The 23,539-nt window shown below is 46.4% G+C and overlaps 1 protein-coding gene across 1 annotated transcript in view; it reads right to left on the bottom strand.

The window, feature by feature from the left end:
• FLNB (filamin B) overlaps positions 1-23,539 on the bottom strand; it is a 166,038-nt gene that overhangs the window by 22,523 nt on the left and 119,976 nt on the right. The window contains 14 exon segments of the mRNA XM_033210256.1: positions 863-1,036; positions 1,779-1,907; positions 4,546-4,686; positions 5,403-5,447; positions 5,450-5,504; positions 6,261-6,299; positions 9,087-9,334; positions 11,470-11,659; positions 12,863-13,019; positions 14,954-15,077; positions 16,984-17,151; positions 20,684-20,844; positions 21,651-21,813; positions 22,873-23,046. Of these exon segments, the coding sequence (XP_033066147.1) occupies positions 863-1,036; positions 1,779-1,907; positions 4,546-4,686; positions 5,403-5,447; positions 5,450-5,504; positions 6,261-6,299; positions 9,087-9,334; positions 11,470-11,659; positions 12,863-13,019; positions 14,954-15,077; positions 16,984-17,151; positions 20,684-20,844; positions 21,651-21,813; positions 22,873-23,046 (1,968 nt within the window).

Below are 23,539 nucleotides of genomic sequence, written 5' to 3'. Positions count from 1 at the left end.
CCAACATGGTGAAACCTCATCTCTATTAAAAATACAAAAATAAGCTGGGTGTGGTGGTGGGTGCTGTAATTCCAGCTATTCAGGAGGCTGAGGCAGGAGAATTGCTTGAACCTAGGAGGTGGAGGTTGCAGTGAGCCAAGTTTGCGCCATGAACTCCATCCTGGGTGACAGAGCAAGACTCCATCTCAAAAATAAAATAAAATATAGGAATCTTTGGTAGTTGAAGGGACCTCACACCTGCCTGGCATGGCTGTGGGCATTTCTAGGTAAACAATGACCACATTCCACAGAGTACTACTGGCTGTTTCACAGACAGGTCTAAACACGGTGGGCACATGGGCTCTGCCTTGTGCATTTTCCTTATAACCCACTGAAAGCATAACCTGAACACAGCAAGGTGAGGAGCATGGGCTTTGGAATTTGATAACCTGGATCTGTTTACCCATATGTGAACTCCGCTACACCACTACCTTGCCAAGCCTCAGTTTTCCCATCTGTAAAAGGGATAGCAGAAAATTTATCTAGTAGTGACGCTGAAGGGCATCTCTGAGTTCATGCACTATTGCGGTCAGTATGATTTGAATACTCCATCTGAGAGCTTTCTCTTTGCACACTAGAGTAACACTGGCACAATAAAAGTGTGCTCCAAATACTAGCTCTTGCTTTTTCCTGGATTATCAGCAAGGGAAGAATTTAGCCAATCCAAGACTGGATTCCACCCCCTGCTCCTCCTCAATGAGTCTCCGTGAAACCTAAACTCAAAGAGATGTCTAGCCTGCCGCCTGTGGTCTGATAAGGAGGGTGGCAGTCAGGGGCAGCCACGCTTCCCATGAGGAAGCCCCCAGAAGCCAGACAACCCTACCTGTGATCTTGGCTGTGAAGGGGCTGCCAGGGATGTGCTTGTCATTGTATTTGACCAGAATGCTGTAGTCGCCTGGCAGAGTGGGCAGGTAGGTCACCGTGCATGTCCCATCTTTATTGTCAATGCAGCTGATTTCTGCTTTTGAGGGGCCCTCAATAGCCAAGTCCAGACCACCTACAAGTGGGAACAAGGATGCAGGGGTGTTAGGGAGAGTTTCCTTGTAACAGCTCATCTAGGGCAGCCCTGATGCTGGGGACAACGGACTGATGCACTCCACGTGAGCTGTGGACAAAGGGACATCTGTCAGAACAAAGCACTCCATGTGGTAAAAACATCCACTGAGAAGAAACCCCAAATGTCTGAGTTCTTCACTGCAAGTAACCCTGGAGCTGTCTCAACTCTCAGGATGCATGGGATGAGAAAAGGAAGGAGCCGTGCATGTCAATTTCACATAAGAGACAGTGGGCGGTAGAGGGCAGAGGTGTATTGTCCCTTTCTATCAGGCACTGGCTGCCATCATGGAAATCCCATTAGAACCACAGATTTGGGAGTCTCCATGAATACCATGTGAATGGGCACACAGCTTTATCAAAAAGAGCCACTCAGTAAGTCATGTGGTCTTGTGGATACATGTGCAAAAAGAACAAAAACATCACCAACCAAAACATACTTAAATTCCAGACAAGTCACATAAAGTATTTCATAGCATGAATCTGATTTCAATTAGAACACAAAGGACTTCAAAAATGTCTTTCTGGGTAGAAGACAAAGCAGCTCTACAGATTTATATGAGAGAAAAGACAAGACAAATACTACCATTCAATTGTCTCACTTTTAAAAGCCACCCTAGAACCGTGTCCACTTAACCCTCCGAATGGACGGCTGGAGGCATATAAACACGTAAACCACACAGTACCTTCTCCTGCATCCTCTGTGACGATGGTGAAGGTGGCAGTTTTGTTGGCCACTCCATACACGAGGCCTGGACCATATGCAGAAACGCTTCCACTGTTGGGGTAGTTCACATAGAACTGGAGTGGGCTCTCTGGGTTTACAAAGGACACAAACAAAATTGGTGCTCATGAAGGGGTGAATGAAGACCTTGGACAACCGGCATCTTAACACTCACCTTTCTACAGGTCTGATGCCTCCTAAGCAGAGGCAGAGACAGAAAGAGATGCAGAGACAGAAAGAGATGCAGATGCACCTCCTGTCCCCCGCCATCCTAGGACATCCGAGAGGGTCTACACAGTATTATTCCTTCAATCACAACATAAGAAAAACAATCTTGGAGGCTGCCCCAGATGAGGAAGGGGGCTAAGGTAAGGCAATACAGCCCAACTGATAAATAAGGAAGAAACTCTTGCACTGTGTGGTGAAAGGACCCATGGCTAGATGGAAGGTAAGTGGAAAGGGCTTTTGGAAGGCCATTTGCCCGTGCCATTCAAACTGTAAGGAATCAACCCCACAGTGGTCTTTCCCACCCACCCCGACTGCTAGCCCTATGTAAGCACTTTCACTTCTGCAGTGTTCAGGTGCACATCAGGAAAAGACCTAAGTGTTCACAACAGGGGACTGGTTAAATAAATGCTGATCTACTCATGGGCCATTAAAAAGAGTGAGGAAGACCCATGTTTACTAACTTGAGAAATTATCCATAATATGATGCATTAAAAAGAAAAAAAGCAAGTTGCTATAAACTATGAATACCATTACGCTACTCCTTTAAAAACAAAATAGAACAAAATTATATGTATGTTTGTAGATACAGAGAGAAACATCTAAAAAGATACACAACTTGCACCAGCAGTGGAAGTGGATGGCAGATGTGAGAAACATTTTTTCCTCTCTCTCCATCTGCCGCTTTAGAATATTTAAATAGAAGTAGATAATACATTTTTGCTTTAAACCAATATTACATACAGGCAACTAAAGCAAATGCCAATCTCAGAGAAACATTTGCAACTCCTACCACAAAGGGCTAATCTCTCCAATGTTTAAATTGCTCTTAGAAACTATATGACAAAGGCCAATAACCAAATAGAAAAACAGGCCATGGATGCAAACGTTCAGTTCACAGAAAAAGAAATACAAATAGACATATGGAAAGCTGTGCGGTCTCATTCACAAGAGAAATACAAATAAAGCAACACTGAGATTGTGTTTCTTTCCAACCATCAGGCTGGCAAAGATCCAAAAATGTGATAGCATATTCTACTGGCAAATTTTGTGGAAAAGAAGGTGCTCTCCTCCATGGCTGGAGGGTGTGTGAACTGCAACAGGCCCTCTGAAGGGCAATTTGGCAAGATCTGTCAAAATCGTAGATGCCTGCACTGGGGCCCCAGCAATGCCTCCTCTGGTAACTAAATCTCACAGATACATCTTCATGAGTGTGAAGTGACTAGGGGAAAAGTCGATTTGCTGCAGCAAGACTGGGGACAGCAACGGCAGGAAGAACCAAAATGCCCTCCAACAGGGAAATGGTCAAATATGTAATGATTCGTCCACATGAGGGAAGATTTGAAAGACACTCTCTTATTTATCTGTATTTCTATTTGCATGGAGAGTCTTAAAAATACTCTGAAATTGGCCAGGCGTGGCGGCTCATGCCTGTTATCCCAACGCTTTAGGAGACCAAAGCGGGAGGAATGCTTGAGGACAGGAGTTCGAGACCAACCTGGACAACATAGTGAGATCCTGTCTTCGCACACAAACACACACACACAAAATAAAACCCTAAAACTCTGAAGTTGAACATAAAAACATTTATGATAGTCTGGTTCAAGGAGAGGGCAGACGGAGGATCTAGGTGGGAAGGAAACCTTTCTCCATATCATTTTTATTTTTTATTTTTTTTTTTAGATGGAGTTTCACTCTGTCGCCTGGACTGGAGTGCAGTGGCCGGATCTCGGCTCACTGCAAGTTCCACCTCCCGGGTTCACGCCATTCTCCTGCCTCAGCCCCCCGAGTAGCTGGGACTACAGGCGCCCGCCACCTCGCCCGGCTAGTTTTTTGTATTTTTTAGTAGAGACGGGGTTTCACCGTGTTAGCCAGGATGGTCTCGATCTCCTGACCTTGTGATCCGCCTGTCTCGGCCTCCCAAAGTGCTGGGATTACAGGCTTGAGCCACCGCGCCCAGCCCATTTTTATTTTTGAACCATGAGAATGTGTTACCCATTCAAAATACTAAATTAAAAAACAAATATTTAAACAACTACAAAAAGAAAGAGTGAACCAGTGACACTGTGCTGGTTGGTGGCCCATGGAACTTGGGCCAGATTCCCTTGGAACTTGGGCTGCTGGTCCTCTTCTTCCACCTCTGACCCCGCCCCAAGTCCCCAGGCCACACAGGGCTCTGCAGGCCAGGCTGGAAAGTCCCTCACTGTGCCTCACATTTTTCTCCCAGCTTGCCCACTGGCCACACTCGGCTTAGTGACAAAGATAAACAACCACAGACCCAAAGGCCTGCACTGTAACCCAAGACACTGAGCTACATCACCCCTTCTAGAAATCAGCTGGACCTGCTAGGGTCCCAGGCTGTTTGGTTTTGCAGAGTTGCCAATGCTACATTCCCCAGCCTGCTGCCAAAGGCCACTCCCTGCACAGCAGCTGAGGAGCGTCTGTATGCTGCCCAGATGCCCCTGAATGGTGGAGCCCTGCTGGGCCTGCTCAGCTCAACTTACCAGGGATGTGGCTGCCCATGTATTTGATGTGCATCTCGTGGAGCCCAACTTCAGTGGGGGCGTATCTAACAGTCACCGTGCCGTCCTTGTTGTCCACAATCTCAGGTGTGGCCGTCTTCCCAGAAGGCATGTGGACCTCCCCTATGGAGCACAGGGAGACGGTGCAATGAGCCCACCAGCGACCTTCCCCAGGGAAGCAGAGCCCAAGGCACAGATGTATTCAAAATAAAGGTTTCCAGACCCAAGGACATTCATTGCTGCCTAAAACACTCAAGTCCCGCAATGGGAAAGACCATTTGCTCTTTTCTTCTTTTTTTTCCAGTTCCATTTGACTTCCACAAAATACAGCAGACAACTCTTAAAGAGTTTTTTACAACTGGCAAAATCAAGCTCAGAAAGGACTTGAGAAGACCATGAAACCAGCTGGATAGGTAGAGCATCAAACCAAAGAGAAGCAGGCATTGAAAAGCGGCTGAGGGGAGAAAGGAACTCCTGTATGACAGACTCAGTGTCAAAGTTGCATCTGGAAAAGTCAAACAAGAGAAGGCAGGGAAAAGGGGCAAACAGGAACCCAACAGTCATGAGGTATCTAAACACAGCAGTTCTTAACCTAGAGAGAATCATGGGCCCCCTCAAGAAAGTAATGCAAGTTGTCAGTGAGTCACTTCTTCAGAGAAACACACGTGGCACATTCTGTAGTTTCAGGAGCTCCATGGCCCAACACCCGAGACCAAGAACTCATGACCCTGGGTTAAGGAGCCCAGGTCTAGGGGACAGTGGACACACCTCCCCGGCACCATTCTGGGAAGCTCATGAGAGCAAGTGAAAATGAGACGGCCTTCACGGCAAGTGCTTACCAGTGATTTCTCCTTTCCTGACAGCAAACGGAATGACCAGGTCAAAGGCTTAAATCCCAGGCCGTTCATGTCACTCACTGGGACATAGGCCTCTTCGGTCACCTAAAAACAGAAGGCAGTGGTCACTGGGTAAAGCAGACAACAGCGGGAGCTGGTGAAGCTTCAGGGGGTAGAGCTGCTGGGAATTCTGCAAGCCAGCGAGGCCGGGATTTGGGAATGTGGCTGCCCACTGTGGTATGGGCTTTGTCTAAGTGGCTCCAGACCCAGGGTAGAACCTGAGGGACTGGAGAAGTCATGCTGACCAACTGTTAGCAATCACTCGGGAGTCTGTCTGTAAAATTCCCAGCAGCGCCCACGGGAAAGTGGAAAAGTGAGAGACAGCAATGTCTATGAGTCCCAAGAGGCTCCATCTGGAAAGGTTTAGTTGCTTGTGGCCTGGAAAAGAAGGTGCATTTTAAGTGGCAGAGAATAGCAGTGGGTGGCTTTCCCCCTGAACAGAAACTGAATGTGCAAGTGGCGGCTTTGAGAGGCAGCAGCAGGGCTGCAGACAGCTGTCTTTCTCTTTAAACACGGAGACAAACTACACCGAGCGTGATCACAGACACGACGGCTGGCGATTTGTGGAGCACGGATGGTGACGCGAAGGTGATCTTATTACAGAAAAAGCAGGGATCATCGTGATGGGCTGATCAGTGAGGGGCACACCAATGACCAATGACCAGGACACCCACAGGGCTTAAGCAATCCCAGAAGCAGATGGCAGATTTTCTGAAATGAAGGCTGAGTAAACACAGAAACACAAAAAGGAAAAAACCAAAATTGTACCCAGGGCCTGAATCCAGGGGGACATGCATTTACCGGTGCCTCCTCCACGGCTGTGACTTCCCCATCTGTGGCCTGGTCAGTGGCAAATGGAGATTAGTTGGGAACCATACTGGAAGGATACACTCAGTAGACTCTACCACCACAGAGCTGCTTCCCCCACTGCTCCATCTTGAACCGCAGTGAGCTGCTCGCTCTAGCGAAGGACACTTTCTTACTGCCCTTTTGGAAGGCAAGTTGGTGTCCTCTCTTCAACTGTCAGATGTGCATGCCCTGTGAGCCCACAACCCCACTTCTGGCAAGCAGACCTACGCTGGCGAGAGGCTCCATAGGTAACTGACGTGTGTAAGGACCTTGACTGGCGCCGTCTGTGGTCATGCAAAACTAAAGCAACCTAATGTCCATCTGGAAGGGGTTGGGTCAAATAAATTCTGGTGAGTCTGTCCAGTGGAACACAGCAGTCAGGTCCAATGAATCAATATGTAAGGGTATCTATGGCACACTGAGGGAAGGAAGCAAGGTGCGAAAGTAATTATGTACAGTGCGACCCCAGGCATGAAACTGAGGTGTGTGAGATGTAAGCAGGTAAAAACTAACACGAGGCATCTCTGCAGCACAGAATCAGGAAAAAGGTCTTTTTTTACTTGATAAATGTCTACTGTGGTTAATTATTTAATTTTTTTTGAGGCAGAGTTTTGCTCTGTCATCCAAGCTGGAGTGCAGTGGCGCAATCTCAGCTTATTACAGCCTCAACCTTCTGGGCTCAGGCGACCCTCCCACCTCAGCCTCCTGAGTAGTTGGGACTACAGGTACGCACCACACTAGGCTAATTTTTTTTTTTTTTGGTAGAGATGGGGGTCTCACTGTGTCGCCCAGGCTGGTCTTAAACTCCTGGGCTCCAGCAATCCTCTCACCTTGGCCTCCCAAAGTGCTGAGATTTCAGACGTGAGCCACCATGCTCAGCAGTTAATGTTTTTAAAGTTTTTTATAAATTCATTTTCAACAAATCTTAGATTGAATGCTCCTGGCTGGGCGCGATGGCTCACGTGGTGTGGGTGTCCTTGAGACATTTGCTGCAGTGCTGGTCAGTGTCCTTTTTGGCCTCAAACTTATAAAGAGAAGCAGGGAATCTACCCAACCAAAGCCAATGAATAGTCAGTCAGTCCATCCAGTTAAGATTCTCTCCCTGGAATGACAGAATAAAGACCCAAACCAGGTACTATAGGTACTGTGGGTGATCATCCCTTTCTGCCTTCAGCAGTGGTCAGGGGGCAGTGGGTAAACACAAAATATTCTTGCTTTGTGTGTATTCAGGGGCTAGGAGACACTTATTCTTACTGAGTTTGGAAGCCTCCACTTCTGCAACAAGGGTCCTCAATTTTTTTACTCTGACTTTCTCACTTAGACCTTCCCAATATGGTCTTCTCTTACCCCCAACTCATCGCACCAGCAGGCCCATAACCACTGCTCGGTGGTTGGCTGCTTTTCCCTCCTACCTAATTCTAACCAACCAGATAAAACCCAGTATGAGCTAAAAACAGATTCTGAAGACTACAATTGGTACCCTTCTCTGTGAATAACGACATCAACTTCCCAGCTGTATTTCCTTCTTCCTATAGAAGAAAAACACTCTTAAATGAACAATGTCAAAGTGTTTACATACTTGAGACATAAAAGAGCCTCCAGATCTCTGGCACGCTGTTTACAGATAAACAAACATCGATGGAAGGGAACAAAGCTACGACAGAGTATAGACTGTTTGGAAGAAAGTCCCTGAGCTTCTGTTTGGAAAGGAGTCGTCATGCACCTCCCCATTACTGCACAAAATGAAATAATTAGAAGGTGCTTTGTAGCCTGTGCACAAGGCCAGGTCATTAAAAACATGAAGGGCCTATGAACCTTGTGGTCAAGTGCAGCTGCTGATGGCAGTATCAAAGGACACCAGTGAGGATGACAGCATGGTACTTGGTGTCTGTCTAGACCAAGCATGCTTCATTTGTTTAAAAAAAAAAAAAAAAAAAAAAAAAAAGCCCAACGATGCTTGGTTTTGAGAGTTCAGTGAGGTAATGCCCCTGAGGTTTCTAATCCCTTTCCTGGTTGAAGAATATTCAGAGGAAGATCCATTATGCAATAACAAAAATAAATATTCAGAGGAAGATCTATAAGTCACTCAGAATTGAAAATGAAAGACCTTGGTCATTCACTAACCCAGATGTTTGCATAATGGTTTCCTCCTTTTATTCCAGATGTTTCTAGCTGCAAAAGACAAGGTATTTCCCCCTCATACATCAAGTGTGAATCTTTCCAAAACACAAGTGGAGGTACTTTGAGTCCTGGGATATCAGAGTCAAGTCTCCAAATAAAACAGCATCAGGAAGCTCTCTCCTCCAGCCATGGAGAATGGCCATGAAGATGGAAGAAGGAAGAGCCGGCAGGTTAAAAACCTGTCATGTTTTATGTAGAAACATTTTCATAAAGGTGTGTTTTTCTGAGGAGTTATCTTTCAAAACGCCTCAGCTTAGGCCAGGATACTGCCTAATAATAAGCCCAAGGCTGTGCACAAGGCCAGGTCATTAAAAACATGAAGGGCCTATGAACCTTGTGGTCAAGTGCGGCTGACCAAGTCCCTTATTATAGACACCTTGGTGGCCAGTAAGATTCCCTAAAAACCCTTAGAGCCAAAGGGTTTCTGAGTTTCTAGAGATTACTCTGGGACTCTACAAGGTCATGACTGCTTAACGAAATTTTTTTCCAAATGGAAAAAAAAAAGTGGAAGAAGATATCCTGGTCAAGGTTCAACAAATGGCAGCTGTTACAGTTTCCACCAATAACAGCATGCTCTGGAGAAGGAATTTCCCTTACCATGACGGTGAAGGGGCTGTTAGGAATATCAACACCACCGAAGCGCACATAGATCACATATGTGCCTGGCTTGGCAGCTGTGTAGAAGATGTCATAGGTTCCATCTTCATTCTCGATGACATCGGCCTCGGCCTCAGTGCCATCTGGGGTCAGAACCGTGCAGGTCACTTTCCCCTTCCCGGCAGTCTTGGCATCAACCACAAAGCCTACTTCTTCACCAGTTTTCACAGTGGAGGCGATTCCAGGACCTGGAGAAGAGTTCAGGGGAAGAGAATGGAAGTATGGACACACGTCCTGGAGGCCCAAGAACAAATCACACCCATCCACGCTGTCTGTGCCTGTACATGTTAGGCCTTCAACTGCTGCCATTCAGAGGGATATCCCAAAGATCCCCAATTAGGTGTTGCTCAAAGGGCTACTTCATCAATTACTTACTAAATAAGGAGCATCTGTAAGCTCTGAGTGTTGACTAAAGGTTAGCCTGGGTTTGCCAGCATTTAAAGGTGTGGCAATGGAAGGTCACCTTTCAACAAACATATTGGGCATTTTCTTAAGTGCCAGGTACACATAAAGTGGGTAAGACACAGTCCCTGCTCTCAAGATGCTAACAGGGCCAGGCACCAAGAATGACAGCTCCAACTGCAGTGGAAATGCTGAAGAGGAACTAAGTTACAGAAAAAATAACATACTGTTCCTCGGGGAAGTGTCTGGCAGCATATCTAGGCAAAGGTTCTAAGAATTTATATACCAGGGTTGCCACACTGACAAAGGGCTTCCTAAAGAAAGGAAACATGGCTGAACCCGGAAGGATGGGTTCTGTTAGCTAAGGGATACTTGCAACCTCTCCCCAGTGACCAGTCTCTCTCTGATTTCTGGCACCCCTTTACACAGGATCCATACATCAGGAAATGCAGAACAGCATGAACTAAAAGCACATTGGCAAATATGAGCCAAGTGCGTAGGAGTAACAGGGAGGGTGGCCAGAACAGTTTGTTCAGGGAGTAGTGGAAGAGAAGACTGGAGTCAATCTGTGGAAGGCACTGAATGACAGACCCTTGGTTTAGCCAAGGCAAAGGTGTAGCCAAAAGGCAAGTATTCAGCTCAGGATTCTGCCCAAGCTGGGGGAGGAAATAGGGCCTGGAAGGCAATGGGGAAGTCCCCATCCAGCGTTAACATCAATTAGTAAATTAGCCATCAATTAGTAAAGATGATCTGGTTGTCGCTGGCAGCTGCATAGACCTAGGAGGTGGTGGACTGGCCAGCATTCCAAAATTCCTCCATTTTTTGCCATGGGTGAGCCAAAAAGGGCCACACTGAGCAACTCACAACCTTGCTCTGAAAGCCCAGATTTTCTCCATTCAAAAAAAGATGGGCTATGAGAGAAACAGAACACATCAAGGGTAGTCCTGTGTTTAGTCTACTTATTTAAAAAGAAGTAAATATGTCTCATTTTAGAGATGGGGATTCATGTTTTAAAATCTACTTGAGCAGCAGCACTGAGCTGTCCAAGGGCTGTTCTTAAAAACTGAAAGGCTGTTCGGGCACGGTGGCTCACACCTGTAACCCCAGTACTTTGGGAGGCCGAGGAGGGCGGATCACTTGAGGCTAGGAGTTCGAGACCAGCCTGGCCAATTACAGTGAAACCCTGTCTCCACTAAAAATACAAACCTTAGCTGGGCATGGTGGTGGGCACCTGTGGTCTCAGCTACTCAGGAGGCTAAGGCTGCAGTGAGCTGAGGTTGCGTCACTGCACTCCAGCCTGGGCAACAGAGCAAGACTCCATCTCAAAAAAGAAAGAAAAGAAAGGCCTGTGACAGTCAATAGTTGTGTCTTAGAAACTGAAGGAAGGAGGAGGGAAAAAAAAAAAGAAAGAATCTGTGATGCTCAAATATTCATGGAGAATTCCTGAGAGGTTTACACATGCATGACGAAAAAAACCTAGATCCTTAAATGTGTTTCTCTAATGCTGACCTGAAATGCTCTTGAATGAATGCTGAGTAACTATCTGCTCATAAAAGGCAGAAATTTGTTGCTTTTCATGGGAGCCGCCATCAGAGTTGGGTTCTCAACCTTCAAAAGCATATAATAATAGTTATCATGTACCTGGCACCGTGCTAAGCATTTTTTATGCCTGACCTCATCTAATCTTTGCAATAACCCTGTACAACAGTCTCTGTTCCTTAGAAGAGCTTCTTAGAAGAGCTTCTTGGATCTAAATGTTCTCCAAATATAAATGAAGAGCTTCAATCTATGTCAAACTGAAGTTCAGTGAGGTCGAGCAACGTGCCCAGATCATGTAGCTTGTAAATCACAGAGAAGGGCTATAGCCCAGCTTTCTGATTGCAAAGCCTGTGCTCCTGACCTTGAGATGCTCTGTACTCACCCGTGGCCAGGCACTTGCTGGCATCACCCGTCTGTGTGGCTCGGATGCGATAAGGAGAAAGTGGGATGTCGTCACCCCCGTAGGTGACCCCAATCATATAGCGCCCAGTCTTGTCGGGGATGTAGGTGACAGCATATGTGCCATCTTTATTGTCATGGACAATGGCTCTTTTGGGTTTTCCTTCTTGGTCCTGTGGATCATACAGAAATGCTATTTAGGATGTTGTTAAGATGTAGAAAACATTCACGGAAAACCTTGACATACTTTCCTATTAGTGCCTCTAGTGGAGAGACAGAATGGATGGCTTAATACAATCTAGTTTTGTTTTGTTTTTTGGTAGGGAGTGTAGAGGGTCACAGATCCCTTTAACACCACGACAGACACGGCCAATTTTTAGTAACTTTGTTGTCAGGTGAACCAGGAGTGTTTTAGCTCGAAATCCTCTGAAATGTAGGGAGGGGAGGAGGCAGAGGCTTCTGCTCGCACACCACCGCATCCAGTCTCCCTTTTCTCTTTATTAATAGGACTGTAACTCTTAGCTAGGTGCACTGCTCCCAGATGGGACTCCACTTCCTAGCATCCTTGCCACTAGGTAATGTGACTTGTGGCCAACCCCCAACAAATCAGAAGGGAATGGAAGTCTATGATGGATTTTTGGAAGGGCTGCTTAAGAGAGCCAACTGAGCTGAGAGGACCCCCTTTCCCTTCTTTCTTCCTCCTTCTGGCCTGACACGTGGATGTGATGCCCAGAGCACTTGTGATGCCCAGAGCCTTGTGGTCCAGGAGGAGACCTTAAGGATAGAAGTCACATGCTAGGTAGAGGAGCAGAGAAATGGAGCCGACTTCCTTGATGAGGTGCAGGGCACCCAGATGGCTTAACCTGGGCTTCCTTAACAAGAGAGAATAATCTCATTTATTTTAGTCACTCTTATTTTAAGGTTTACTGCGGTATGCAGCATAACTTAGTCTTAACTGATCCAAAGAGTAATTTAAAACATTTAAAAATAAAAACATAGGGGACGGGCACAGTGTCTCATGCCTGTAATCCCAGCACTTTGGGAGGCTGAGGCAGGCTGACTGCTTGAGCCCAGGAGAGTTCAAGACCAGACTGGGCAACATGGTGAAACCCCATCTTTAAAAAAATAAAAATAAAAACATAGGAAAAGATGTAGTAAAAAAAATATGAAAATTCACCAAAAAGTGGTTCTTGGAGCTACACCCTCAAATCTCTCAGGCGAGCTGCTTATGCTTCTGCACATTTACTGACTCTTTGGTGGGAAAATCTAACAAACAACTTGCACAGAAATCGGTTATTGAAACCCTTGTTCTTAAATCTGGCCTGGAAATTAAGTCTTAGAATTAAGGTTTGGCTCAAAAAATAACTCCAAGTTACCGTTATTTGAACAGCAAGCAGGCCTTCCCCGGCATCTCGGGCATCGATTGCAAAGTCCACAGGTAGACTGGCAGGCACACCATAGGAACTAAGGCCGGGGCCACTGGCGGTCACTTTGCTGGCATCATATGTGGGAAGGACCTTGACCTTGAAGGGACTTGATAGACACACACACACACCCTAGTCAGTAAAGATATGTGTCAACCCAGCTGCATCTGACTTTCCTTACATATGAGTGGGATGGAAAAGGGGGTTTCTACAGCAGATAAGATAGTGAGTTAGTCAAAGTGCCTAAGTCCAGCAGAAATTTACAACTATGAGGTTGAGGTAGTAACCATTACATGACAGACTGGTTTTGCCCTGAGTGTGTTCCAAGGCAGTGGTCCTCAACCTTTTTGGCACTAGGGACTGGTTTTGTGGAAGACCAGGGGGCGTGGTGGGGGAATGCTTTCGGGATAAAACTGTTGCACCTCAGATCATCAGCCATTAGTTAGATTCTCATAAGAAGCGCACAATCTAGATCCTTCTCATGTGCAGTTCACAATAGCGTTCACGAGAATCTAATGCAGTCGCCGCTGATCTGACAGGAGGCGGAGCTCAGGCGGTAATAACTGCTCACCCATCACTGTGCAGCCCAATTCCTAACATGCCATGCACCCGTACCAGTTCATGCTCCAAGGGTTGGGGACCTCTGTTTCAAGGGATACAAATAGTTTGGGGAGGAAGAGCTCACAAACTAGTTTGGGAAATACAGGGTTAAACACATTTAGCCCACGTTTGTTATGCTAAGATGATGGTCACCAAATGGAAAGAATACTAGAACTTCATTTTAATATTTATATCTCATCTTATTCTATATTCTGTATCTATAATTATTCTATATTTAGTATGCTTCATATGGTACATGGTATATTAGTAAAACAATATACAAATGTCATTTATAAATTACACATTTTGACATAGAGCTAATATGCTTATCTCTATATAAAATATGTGTTAGGGGATATGGGTAACGTTTTTCATCGTAAGGGGCATGATTTTTTAAAAAAAGAAAAGAAAACACTTAGAGATTGTTCCAAGAAGTGAAGAGCTTATGTAACATTTTTTAAAAATTAATATCAACAAGGAAGAAAGTTTCTACATAAAACCTTCTGGAAATGCTTTTATCAAGCAAACCCTGAAGTAAAGACCTTTGTCCTGTCCCAAAACACCAAAAGGAAACCTCTAATAAACTAATAAATTCCTAATTTTTTCAATGATTCTCTACTACTACTACTACTACTACTCCTAGTGCCTTTTTTTTTTTTTTTTTTTTTTTTTAAAGAGATGTCGGGGAGGGTCTATGTTGCCCAGGCTGGCCTCAAACTCTTGGGCTCAAGTGATCCTCCCAGTTCAGTCTCCCAAGTAGCTGGGATTACAGGCGAATCCCACCACACCTGATTAGAATTTCCAACTTCTTAATTTCAGCTTACCTTTAAACTAAAGATGTCTGAAAGGAATTGGGGGAGCAAGAGAGCAGGAGCCACAAATATCAAAGCTAGTGTGTGGTGACAAGTTGCAGGTTCTATGCTGCCTCGATGGATGGGTGGTGACAAGTTGCAACACTTGCTGCCTCGATGGATGGGTAGATGGACTGATGGAGGAATGGATGGGTCGATGGACTAGTGGAGGGATGGATGGACTCATGGAGGAATGAATGGGTGGATGAATGGACTGATGGAGGAATGGATGAGTGCATGGATGGACTGATGGAGGAATGGGTGGGTAGACGGACTGATGGAGGAATGGATGGGTGGATGGAGGGAATGATGGAGGAATGGATGGGTGGATGGACTGATGGAGGAATGGTGGGTGGATTGATGGAATGATTAAAGAATGGATGGATGGATGGATGGATGGACTGATGGAGGAATGGATGGGTGGATGGAGGGAATGATGGAGGAATGGATGGGTGGATGGACTGATGGGAGGAATGGATGGGTGGATGGATGGACTGATGGAGGAACGGATGGGTGGATGGAATGATGGAGGAATGCATGGGTGGACAGATAGACTGATGGAGAAATGGATGGGTGGATGGATGGAGCTTACCTGCGAGGAATCTCTTCATCAGCATATTTAACTGAGACCATATAAGGTCCCTCCTGAGACGGGGTGTAGGTTACTGTGTGTGTGCCATCGCCATTGTCCACCACGTTCACTGGCTCCACCAGGCCTGAGGACAGAGATGAGAGGTTTAAGGAGGAGCCTGACTTCACCTTTACCTCACCCTTGGCTAAGTTTGAAATAGGATCACATCCATCCCTAAGAGCTATTGGTTTCCACTGATGAGTAACCTAAAGGCAAGCAACCATAATCACAGGCCTGAAAAAATCATAGGAACCCCAATTCATGGTTGCAGAAATGACCCCAAGAGACACCTTTAGCTTTCTGTTGGCTAAAATACACTCAGTCTGCCCCAGAGTATAATTAAGGAGACTGCCTGTGCTTGCTGCTGGAGGGTGTATGTGGATGATGCATGTTGAAGACACGCTATAACCTTTCAAGCTGGTTAGGCATGCTTAGGATGTGGCAATTTTACTCTACAGCTGAGACACTGCCAAAGAGTCCAGAACTGTGAAGAGCAAAAATTAACCAATGGGCTGGCTAGTCAAGACTTGTGGCCACCTTTGAGTAAAGAACACTGTGGTACCAGCATGCTGGGGCATAGGTGCAGGGCAGGTGATGGTGCCAATCTTATGGGGCAAGGGGACCCTCAAGAGAAGCCTGTGGAGATGTTGAAGATTACACTAAAACATCATCAAGGCATGCACTGGGTTGCAGAGTCCAGATCCCAGTTTCCGACGTGAGAGTCAAGGATGGGCCAACTCCAGGGTAGGTTAATCAAAGCATGGCATGCTCATTAAGCAAAGCAGATGAGGCAGGTGTAAGCCAATTTTAGAAGTGAGGCCAGCAAGAAGCATTTGGGTTACATAATTCAGCAGCCATGGGAAAATGCAAACCTGTCTTATTAAAGTCACCCTTCGGGTCACCTTTAAAGAACTCTGAAAGGGCTTTCAAGGGGCTGCGCCATGACTGGGAATCTGTGCCATCAGCTAAAATCAAAAGGCTGTTACCTGAGAGTCCTTCATAATGGAGGCAGACATGCAAGTAAAGCTTCTCTTTCTTTCTTTTTTTCTCCCTCTTTCATTCACACATACACAGGGACACATACATGCACACAAACACATGCAGGTCCTGAAGCTCTGTAACTTCAGAGAATCTGATCCCAGCCCCATGACCTCATTTGCCCCAAACCACTTCTGCCCTGAGCTTCAAAGGACATAACCTCCTGCTGAACTCCATGAAGGGGAAGGCTCCTCTTCAAAGAGGGAAATCCCCATTTGCCACTTCTGTGAATCCAAGAATATATCACTGGGGAGGAAAATCCAGATTATGTAAGAAATTAGGCACACTGTCCTCTATGCGGGAGAAAGGCAATTTTAAGTGCTGAAGGAGGAAACATGGTCACTTACCAAAAAAGGCAAGTTCCAATGCCCTTCAGGGCTTTGTCCCCATATGGCCCGCTAGCCTTACCAAACCCAAGTTCCAGGCTGCCAACAGGGCAGGCCAAATTGCCAACAAAGCCCATTCCCCAAGACACCCTCTCTCTCTGGGGAATTGAGACAATGACAAAGCCACGTATCACGTGCATCATGTCCCTGGCATTCCCAGAGGTTCTGGTATGTACCACATGGACACCAAGGTATCTCAGTGAGTTATCACCTCCAAACCCCACCATCTGCCGCATCCAGACCAACCCGCCCCCTCACAAATGCTGAAACACATAATGAAACAGTCGCCACCATATTACATATGAGAGCCCAAATACTGCTGCTTCATCTAAGAAACTGATAGCCGTATTATTAAGTGGGGGGACAGATCACTGGAGAAATAACAAGCCTGCTTACTTGTAAGCAGGAATTTCTACTGTTTAAATAGAACATGAAACAATAAAGTAATTTTTTAAAATTTAATTTTAAGCTCACGAGCAAACTCAAAAGCAAAGCATCTGCTCTGGGTCACAGCTGCCCCTGCCTGGGGCAGATGAATGTCTGCAGGAAAGCAGGGTGCATACTTACCTCGTGGGCCCAGGACCCTCACTTCCAGCGGAGCCAGGCCAGCCTTGCTGCTGTCCACTGTGAAGGACTGCAGGACACGGGCTCGGACGCCTGAGCCCAGCCCAGGGCCAGCAATCTTGACCTTGCTGGGGTCCACAACATCCTTCACAGGAACCCTGAAGGGGCTGCCTGGAAGAGAGGTCATGGGATTCTGAGCACAAGCTGGGAACTGGAGACTACCTTGTGCACACCCAGAATGGCACTGCTGCTCCCCTGGGACCTCGGCCATGCAGGCCTCGGTCAGCTCCTCCTGCCTCACTGTGTGCACTGCTTATGTGCCCACTCATTGTTGTCAACCATTCTCACAGAGCACCTACTACGTGCAGATGTTGTGCCAGGTGCTGGATCCTGAGTGGTTAACAACCGCCCCCCACCCCAGGAACGCACAATGCAGGAGAAGGATGAAGCAAGCAAGTCACTCTAACATCCTACATAACGTATTGGGGGTGTGGAAGGTGGAGCACTCAGTAGGCAATCAACCTGGTCTGCGTAAGACCAGAGAAAGCTTTCCAGTAACATCTCAGTTGAGGCACAAGAGGGAGCAGATGGAGAGATGCTTCAGAGAGGCCTCAACACATGCAGGAGCCCAGAGGCAAGGGAGGAGACAGGCTGCTGGAGAAACTGAAGGAGGAAGCTGAGTGGTGGAAGAACAGAATGGAGAGAGATGGGCAGGCCCTGCAGCCCACATCCAGCCCTGTCTCCCACAAATGGCTCCCATGTGTCCCCCAGACTCCTCTCCCTCCAATGCAGCTGGCACCTTCTGACCACACTCGGCCTTCTCAGTCACCCAGCTACCTGGTGAAGCCTCACTGTCTTCCTGAGTGTAAGCTGAGTTCCTGCTGCATGGCTGACTCCACGGGGGACCCTGAGGGCCTCTGACTCCTTGTGGGTGTCTGTTTTAAAGATGAAGCACAGAGGAGTCGAGGAAAGGAGACAGCGATTTGCTAGAGAAGTGCTAAACAGAGAAACAAGGGCTGGGCCACGGACGCTCACGGACTCCTCTGTGGAGGGGGGACCTCCCCATCCAGGGTACCTGCAGCATGCCTCAGGCTACCACGCCAATCGTCCGTCAAGGGGCCACATGCACCTCTTGCCTTGCACGGGAGTCCTGGTGCTCCCCATGGTATCTGGCAAAGTGAATGACTGCCATGAAAGCCGAGGGCTCTCTGCTTTGCATCTCAGAGAGTTTATACTTTGTAGAAGTAGAGATGGTAGATAGCCAAGACACACAAAGAACTGAGTCTCCGGCTTTCTAACAACAGATGGGTTTCAACGGCATCCAGGTCTTTAGCTACGTGATATAAATGGCTGGCCCTGGCAAACAAGCACAGGCCTCCACACTGGGGTGAGAGGAACAAAAGGGGGCTTTACTTTAGAGAGTGACAGTTGAGGATTTCAATGTCAACAGCTGACGGCAAGGGACTACCTCTGAGACCAATCTTTAAGTCAGAGCCTCCACTACAAGTTGTCTGAACTCAGCATGAGAGTAGTCAAGAATCAACAAACCCGGGTAAGATAAACTGTCCAAGATGGCAGACCCCAAGCATTATCCACCACTCCCTTGTTCCATGCCCAGACACACGTCACCATTCCCTTATGCCAGCCCTTCTTCCTCATGTACTCTGAACCCCAGTCAATCCAGTGGTCTAGGCAGCCGCCACCAACTGACCACAGCTGGCCTACCAGAGGAAATCAACATGCCATTATGGGTAAGACAGGACACGCTGTTAAAAATAACTCCACTCCGGGTTTTTAACCAGGCCAGGAAAAACTGGGCTAATATTTAAGCACCCAGAAATTAGAAGCTGGCAGGTTGCCGACTGTTTCATGGCAGTACCCCCATGGGTTGCCTTAGCTAAGAAGCCTGACGCTAAGAAAACCAACCAACACTTCACTAAATGTTTCCACCTGGGAAAGTTCTGGGGTTCTGGAAAAGCTGGCATTTGGCTGTCTCTGGGAGGCAACAGAGAGCCTGAAACATAAAAAGGCACCATCCACACCTGATGGGAAAACCACAAATGAATGTTTTTCTGTTGTTATGCTCAAAGATGGCCATTTGCTTTAAGCTCACAGGTGGGCCACAGGGGACAAACTCTGACCCCTTTCTGCAAGGGGGATTCGGAAGCCGGTGGCATTCCCCAGCCTTTCCCCATAGTCAAAAAGTTTCGTTGCCACAAAAACCAGGAGATGTTCATCTCCACCGTTGCCTGCCAGGTCGGAGCCACCACATCACCCCTCCTGGGAGCAGCCTTCTACTCATTCCCTGTGCCCAACTCTCTCCTAATGCAAGTGTTACAAAACTCCAAAAGGAGCCCGTAGCTCTGAATTCTGTCACTGAGCCCCATTCTCATTCTTCGTAGCAGTCGTGATCACAAGTTTTAGTTGTATAAGCTCTAGACAGTAAGCTCCCTGAGGGCAGGAACTTTGTCTTGCCCACAGCTGAAATCTCCTAGACTAGTGATTATGGGAATTTTTTAAATCTATATTGAATGAGCCACAAGCACAAGTTTGAGGAGAAACATGTTGTTTTAAATGACTTGAGGCTTAAATGAGTATCTAAGTAGAATCAATCTGAGTTGAATGTCAATACTTTCTGATCAGTGTGAGAGAAAGACAGTTGAGTGTGAGTGTGTGTGCACATTTCCATGTGGTAATGGGGAAGCAGGGATGGAATCAGGAAAGTGTGTGGTCAGTGGACACTCCAGCTGCCTGAGAGTCAACTCAGAACCCAGCAGTGGGCCTCTCAGCCTGCCCTTCCCCTCTCAGTGTGACCCAGAGAGAGAAGAACAAGCCTCTGCTGAGGCTTTTCCTGCTCCTGGGGTCCTGGGGCTCTGCCCTCTTCACACCACACCTGAGACGAGGAGTAAGTGGCCCAGAACAGCCCCAGTCCTTGGTCTTGTGTCCACACCACATACTTACCTGCCCTTTTAGAAATGGGGGTGGGGGAGGTGGTCTCAGAATTCACCACTATAGAATCCATCCATGTAACCACAAACAACTTGTACCCCAAAAGCTATTGAAATAAATAAATAAAATGTGTGGGGGTGACAATCATTTGAGTAGAGAACTAGAACCTATGGAGAGTCCTCCCCCCAAAACAAATGGGGGAGGGTCCTTCACTACTTAAGTCATATATTTGTTTATTGTTTAAATCTTTACAGCAGTGGTTCAGCCTGAAGTGATTTTGTCCCTTAAGACATCTGACAAGATATAGAGACATTTTTGGTTGCTACAAATAAGAATGGGGAAGAAGTCTGCTATGGGCATCTAGCAGGTACAGGCCAGGGATACTGACAAAAGTCTACATTGCACAGGACAGCCCACACCACAAAGAATCATCTGGCCAAAAGGTGAGAAACCCTGTTTCACAGTGAATGTACATGACATCACTAAATACAAAAGAAATTATAAAGAAGAATTTGAATCTGCATATCTTGATCAGCTACTAGTATAGTCAGTGAAAAAAAGAAACCAAGACACATGAATAAGGTATATAAGAGCCAAGCACAAAATAAGGTAGAGATTTTCTTTTTTTTTTTTTTCCTTTTCCTGCTATTACAAATATCGGATTGTTTTCCCCACTCAGAAAGATAAGCAAAATCAAACCCATTTTCCTGCAAAATGAATTCTTCTTTGGGGTCCTCTCTGAGGAATAGCTTACCAGGGATGTGGGCGCCTCCATATGTGATATTAACATCATAATCCCCCGGAGCGAAAGGAATGTACTCAGCACTGCAGCTGCCATCCTTGTTGTCTCTGCAATTTATCTTTGACTCTGATGGTCCCTCAACAGTGATGCCAAGCCCACCAATTCCTGCCCCTCTGGAAAGGATGGAAAAGAAAGTGAAATGTGCACCATTTATGCTGATCTGCTTATTGCCAAAATTCATGCAAATTCCCTTTATAAACTATTCCATGTAGCCACCCCAATTCAATTACTACGATACACTCTCACAAAGGGAATTTCACATTAGCATAATATAAATAAAGACACTCTGACCCCTCCTTTTCAATGCTTATGTTTCATTGATTTTTCTTTTTCTTGAGGCAGAGTCTCACTCCATTGCCCAGGCTGGTGTGCAGTGGCGCGGTCTTGACTCACTGCAACCTATGTCTCTCCGGTTCAAGCAATTCGCATGCCTCAGCCTCCCAAGTAGTAGCTGGGATTACAGGCGTGTACTAGCAAGCCCAGGCTAGTCTCAAACTCCTGGCCTCAAGCAATCGTCCCATCTGGGCCTCCTGAAGTGCTGGGATTACAGGTGTGAGCCACCATGCCCAGCCTATTTTTCTTATCTAATTGCACTGGCTAGGACTGCAAGTACAACACAGGCATATGCCTTGCAACCAACTTTAATAAAAATACTTATAAGGTTGGCTACAAATTTTTACATTATGAAGTTACAGAGCTTGGTTCAGTCCCAGTTTGCTAAATAGTTTCATGACCATTATCTAGTGCTTTGGTATGTTTTTTAGGTATGCTTGGTCCTTCTATGTAACATCTCTACAGAAGGAAATATGCATTATAAAAATAAAAATGCATCTTATCAAAAGTTAGGAAACTATGACACATATGTAGAATCTAGCCATAAAAGTGAGATTCAAGACACAAAATATAGGGCCTTGCCCACCTGGTAACCACAGTGAAGACATTGGGCTTGTTGGTGAAGGCCTCTTTCAATCCAGGTCCTTGGGCTTGCACCCTAGATGGTTGGCAGCCTTCAGTGACAGCCACCTTGAAGGGACTGTTTGGGATAGGCACATCATCATATGTCACCTCCACTACATGGAGACCTGTTCAAAACAACAAACAGAAACACATATTTGCATATAAATCCCCTATTTGTGAAAAAATGATTCTCTACTTCAGAGTTTTATCCAGCATTCAAGTCTGCATGCTATACTATGTTATTTGGAAAAGGGGGTTAAAAACACAGTAATGTGGCTGGGGGCAGTGGCTCACACCTATAATCCCAGCACTTTGGGAGGCCGAAGTGGGTAGATCGCTTGAGTCCAGGAGTTCAAGGCCAGCCTGAGCAACATGGCAAGACCCCATCTCTACAAAAAATACAACAATTAGCTGAATGTGGTGGTGCACACCTGCAGTTCTGAGGCAGGAGGATCATTTGAGCCCAAGAGGTCGAGGCTGCAGTGAGCTGTGATTGCACCACTGCACTCCAGCCTGGGCGATAGAGTGAGATCCTGTTTCAAAAAAAAACAAAAGAAAACAAACCCACAGTAATGTAGGTATGATCTGACTTTTAAATAATACAAACCGTCTATCTGCAGTCACATAAGCCACTCCACTCCAACTTCAAGTCAGTTATCCTAAACAGACTACCCTCATTTGGGAAAACACCAACCAGCCATTAACCAAAAGAAAAAGCAAAACCCACGAAACAGAAGAAACACACATCTACAAGAAGATTAAAAACATCTATGCCACAATATTGCAGGCTTCCGATCTCCAGGTAGTGGAGATATATATGGCACTTTTATTTTTTTCTTTATGCTTTTCCATTTATTGAAATTTTTTATAATTCCTAATATTCAAGAAGAAAGAAATTCATACGCAAAGAAAAACGGCACAAATGAGCAACATCATGGCATTACCCCATAACCGGATGAGGTAAGACTGAGGCTAAACCCAGCCCACCTATTACACAAGGCAAGCAAGCCAGGCACTGAGTGGGTAGGTGACTGCTGCGGAGGCTGACTTCCACTCTGTCACTCTGCATGTGGCCCTGCTAAGACAGGCCTAGCACATGGGGCAGGTGTCAGTACCAGCCACCAGGAGGAACTGACCAAGAACAACTCTGTACAAGGGTCCAGTCCGAGGACAGGGCGACTCACCTTTCTCAAAGGGTGTGTATTCCACCTGGTAGGTCCCATCAGCATTGTCTGTGACAAAGCACTCGGTGGAGGCCCCTGAGGGGTTGGCAATGTGGGCCTTGATGTGGTCACCCCCAACCTGGGTCAGCGGCCGAGAGTCAACCGTAAAGTCGGTGGTAGCTTCCCGGAACACATCTGCAGAGCAAGCACACAGCTAACAATGCCACCAGTACCCCAGACCCAAGAGTAAACCCCAGAACCAAGGTTCTTGGCACTTCAGGACACACGAAGTCTAATTTCAGTAACAGTGGAAAACTGGTTTTTCTACCTCTGAAATCAAGAATATTAACCCACTCCCTCCCAAAAGAAGTCCCTTCCCGAGTAGCCATGGCTAAGTGACAACGTGACTGTTCACACTGAGGGCTCTAGGACAGGTTAAAGGTTGAAGACAAACCTGCCGTATGGCATGCAGGTGTTAGCCAACACCACATTTTAAACTTTTTTCCAATTAAATGCCAACATGTTGCATGTTGAGTTTCCAGAGAAAAATCAAGATTTCTGGCTTTGCCAGAAAAACTAGAGATTCTGCTGACAATGCTAAGTTCTGTTCCCCATAGAGAAACAGAAATCAGGGGTCAGCTAACACGGTCCCTAGAAATGCAATGTGCTCAACCTTCACCAGGGCCCC

Source organism: Trachypithecus francoisi, unplaced genomic scaffold, assembly GCF_009764315.1.
Source record: "Trachypithecus francoisi isolate TF-2019V2 unplaced genomic scaffold, Tfra_2.0 Lachesis_group0, whole genome shotgun sequence".
Taxonomy (NCBI): Eukaryota; Metazoa; Chordata; class Mammalia; order Primates; family Cercopithecidae; genus Trachypithecus; species Trachypithecus francoisi.
This window is presented reverse-complemented; position numbering and strand designations above follow the sequence as displayed.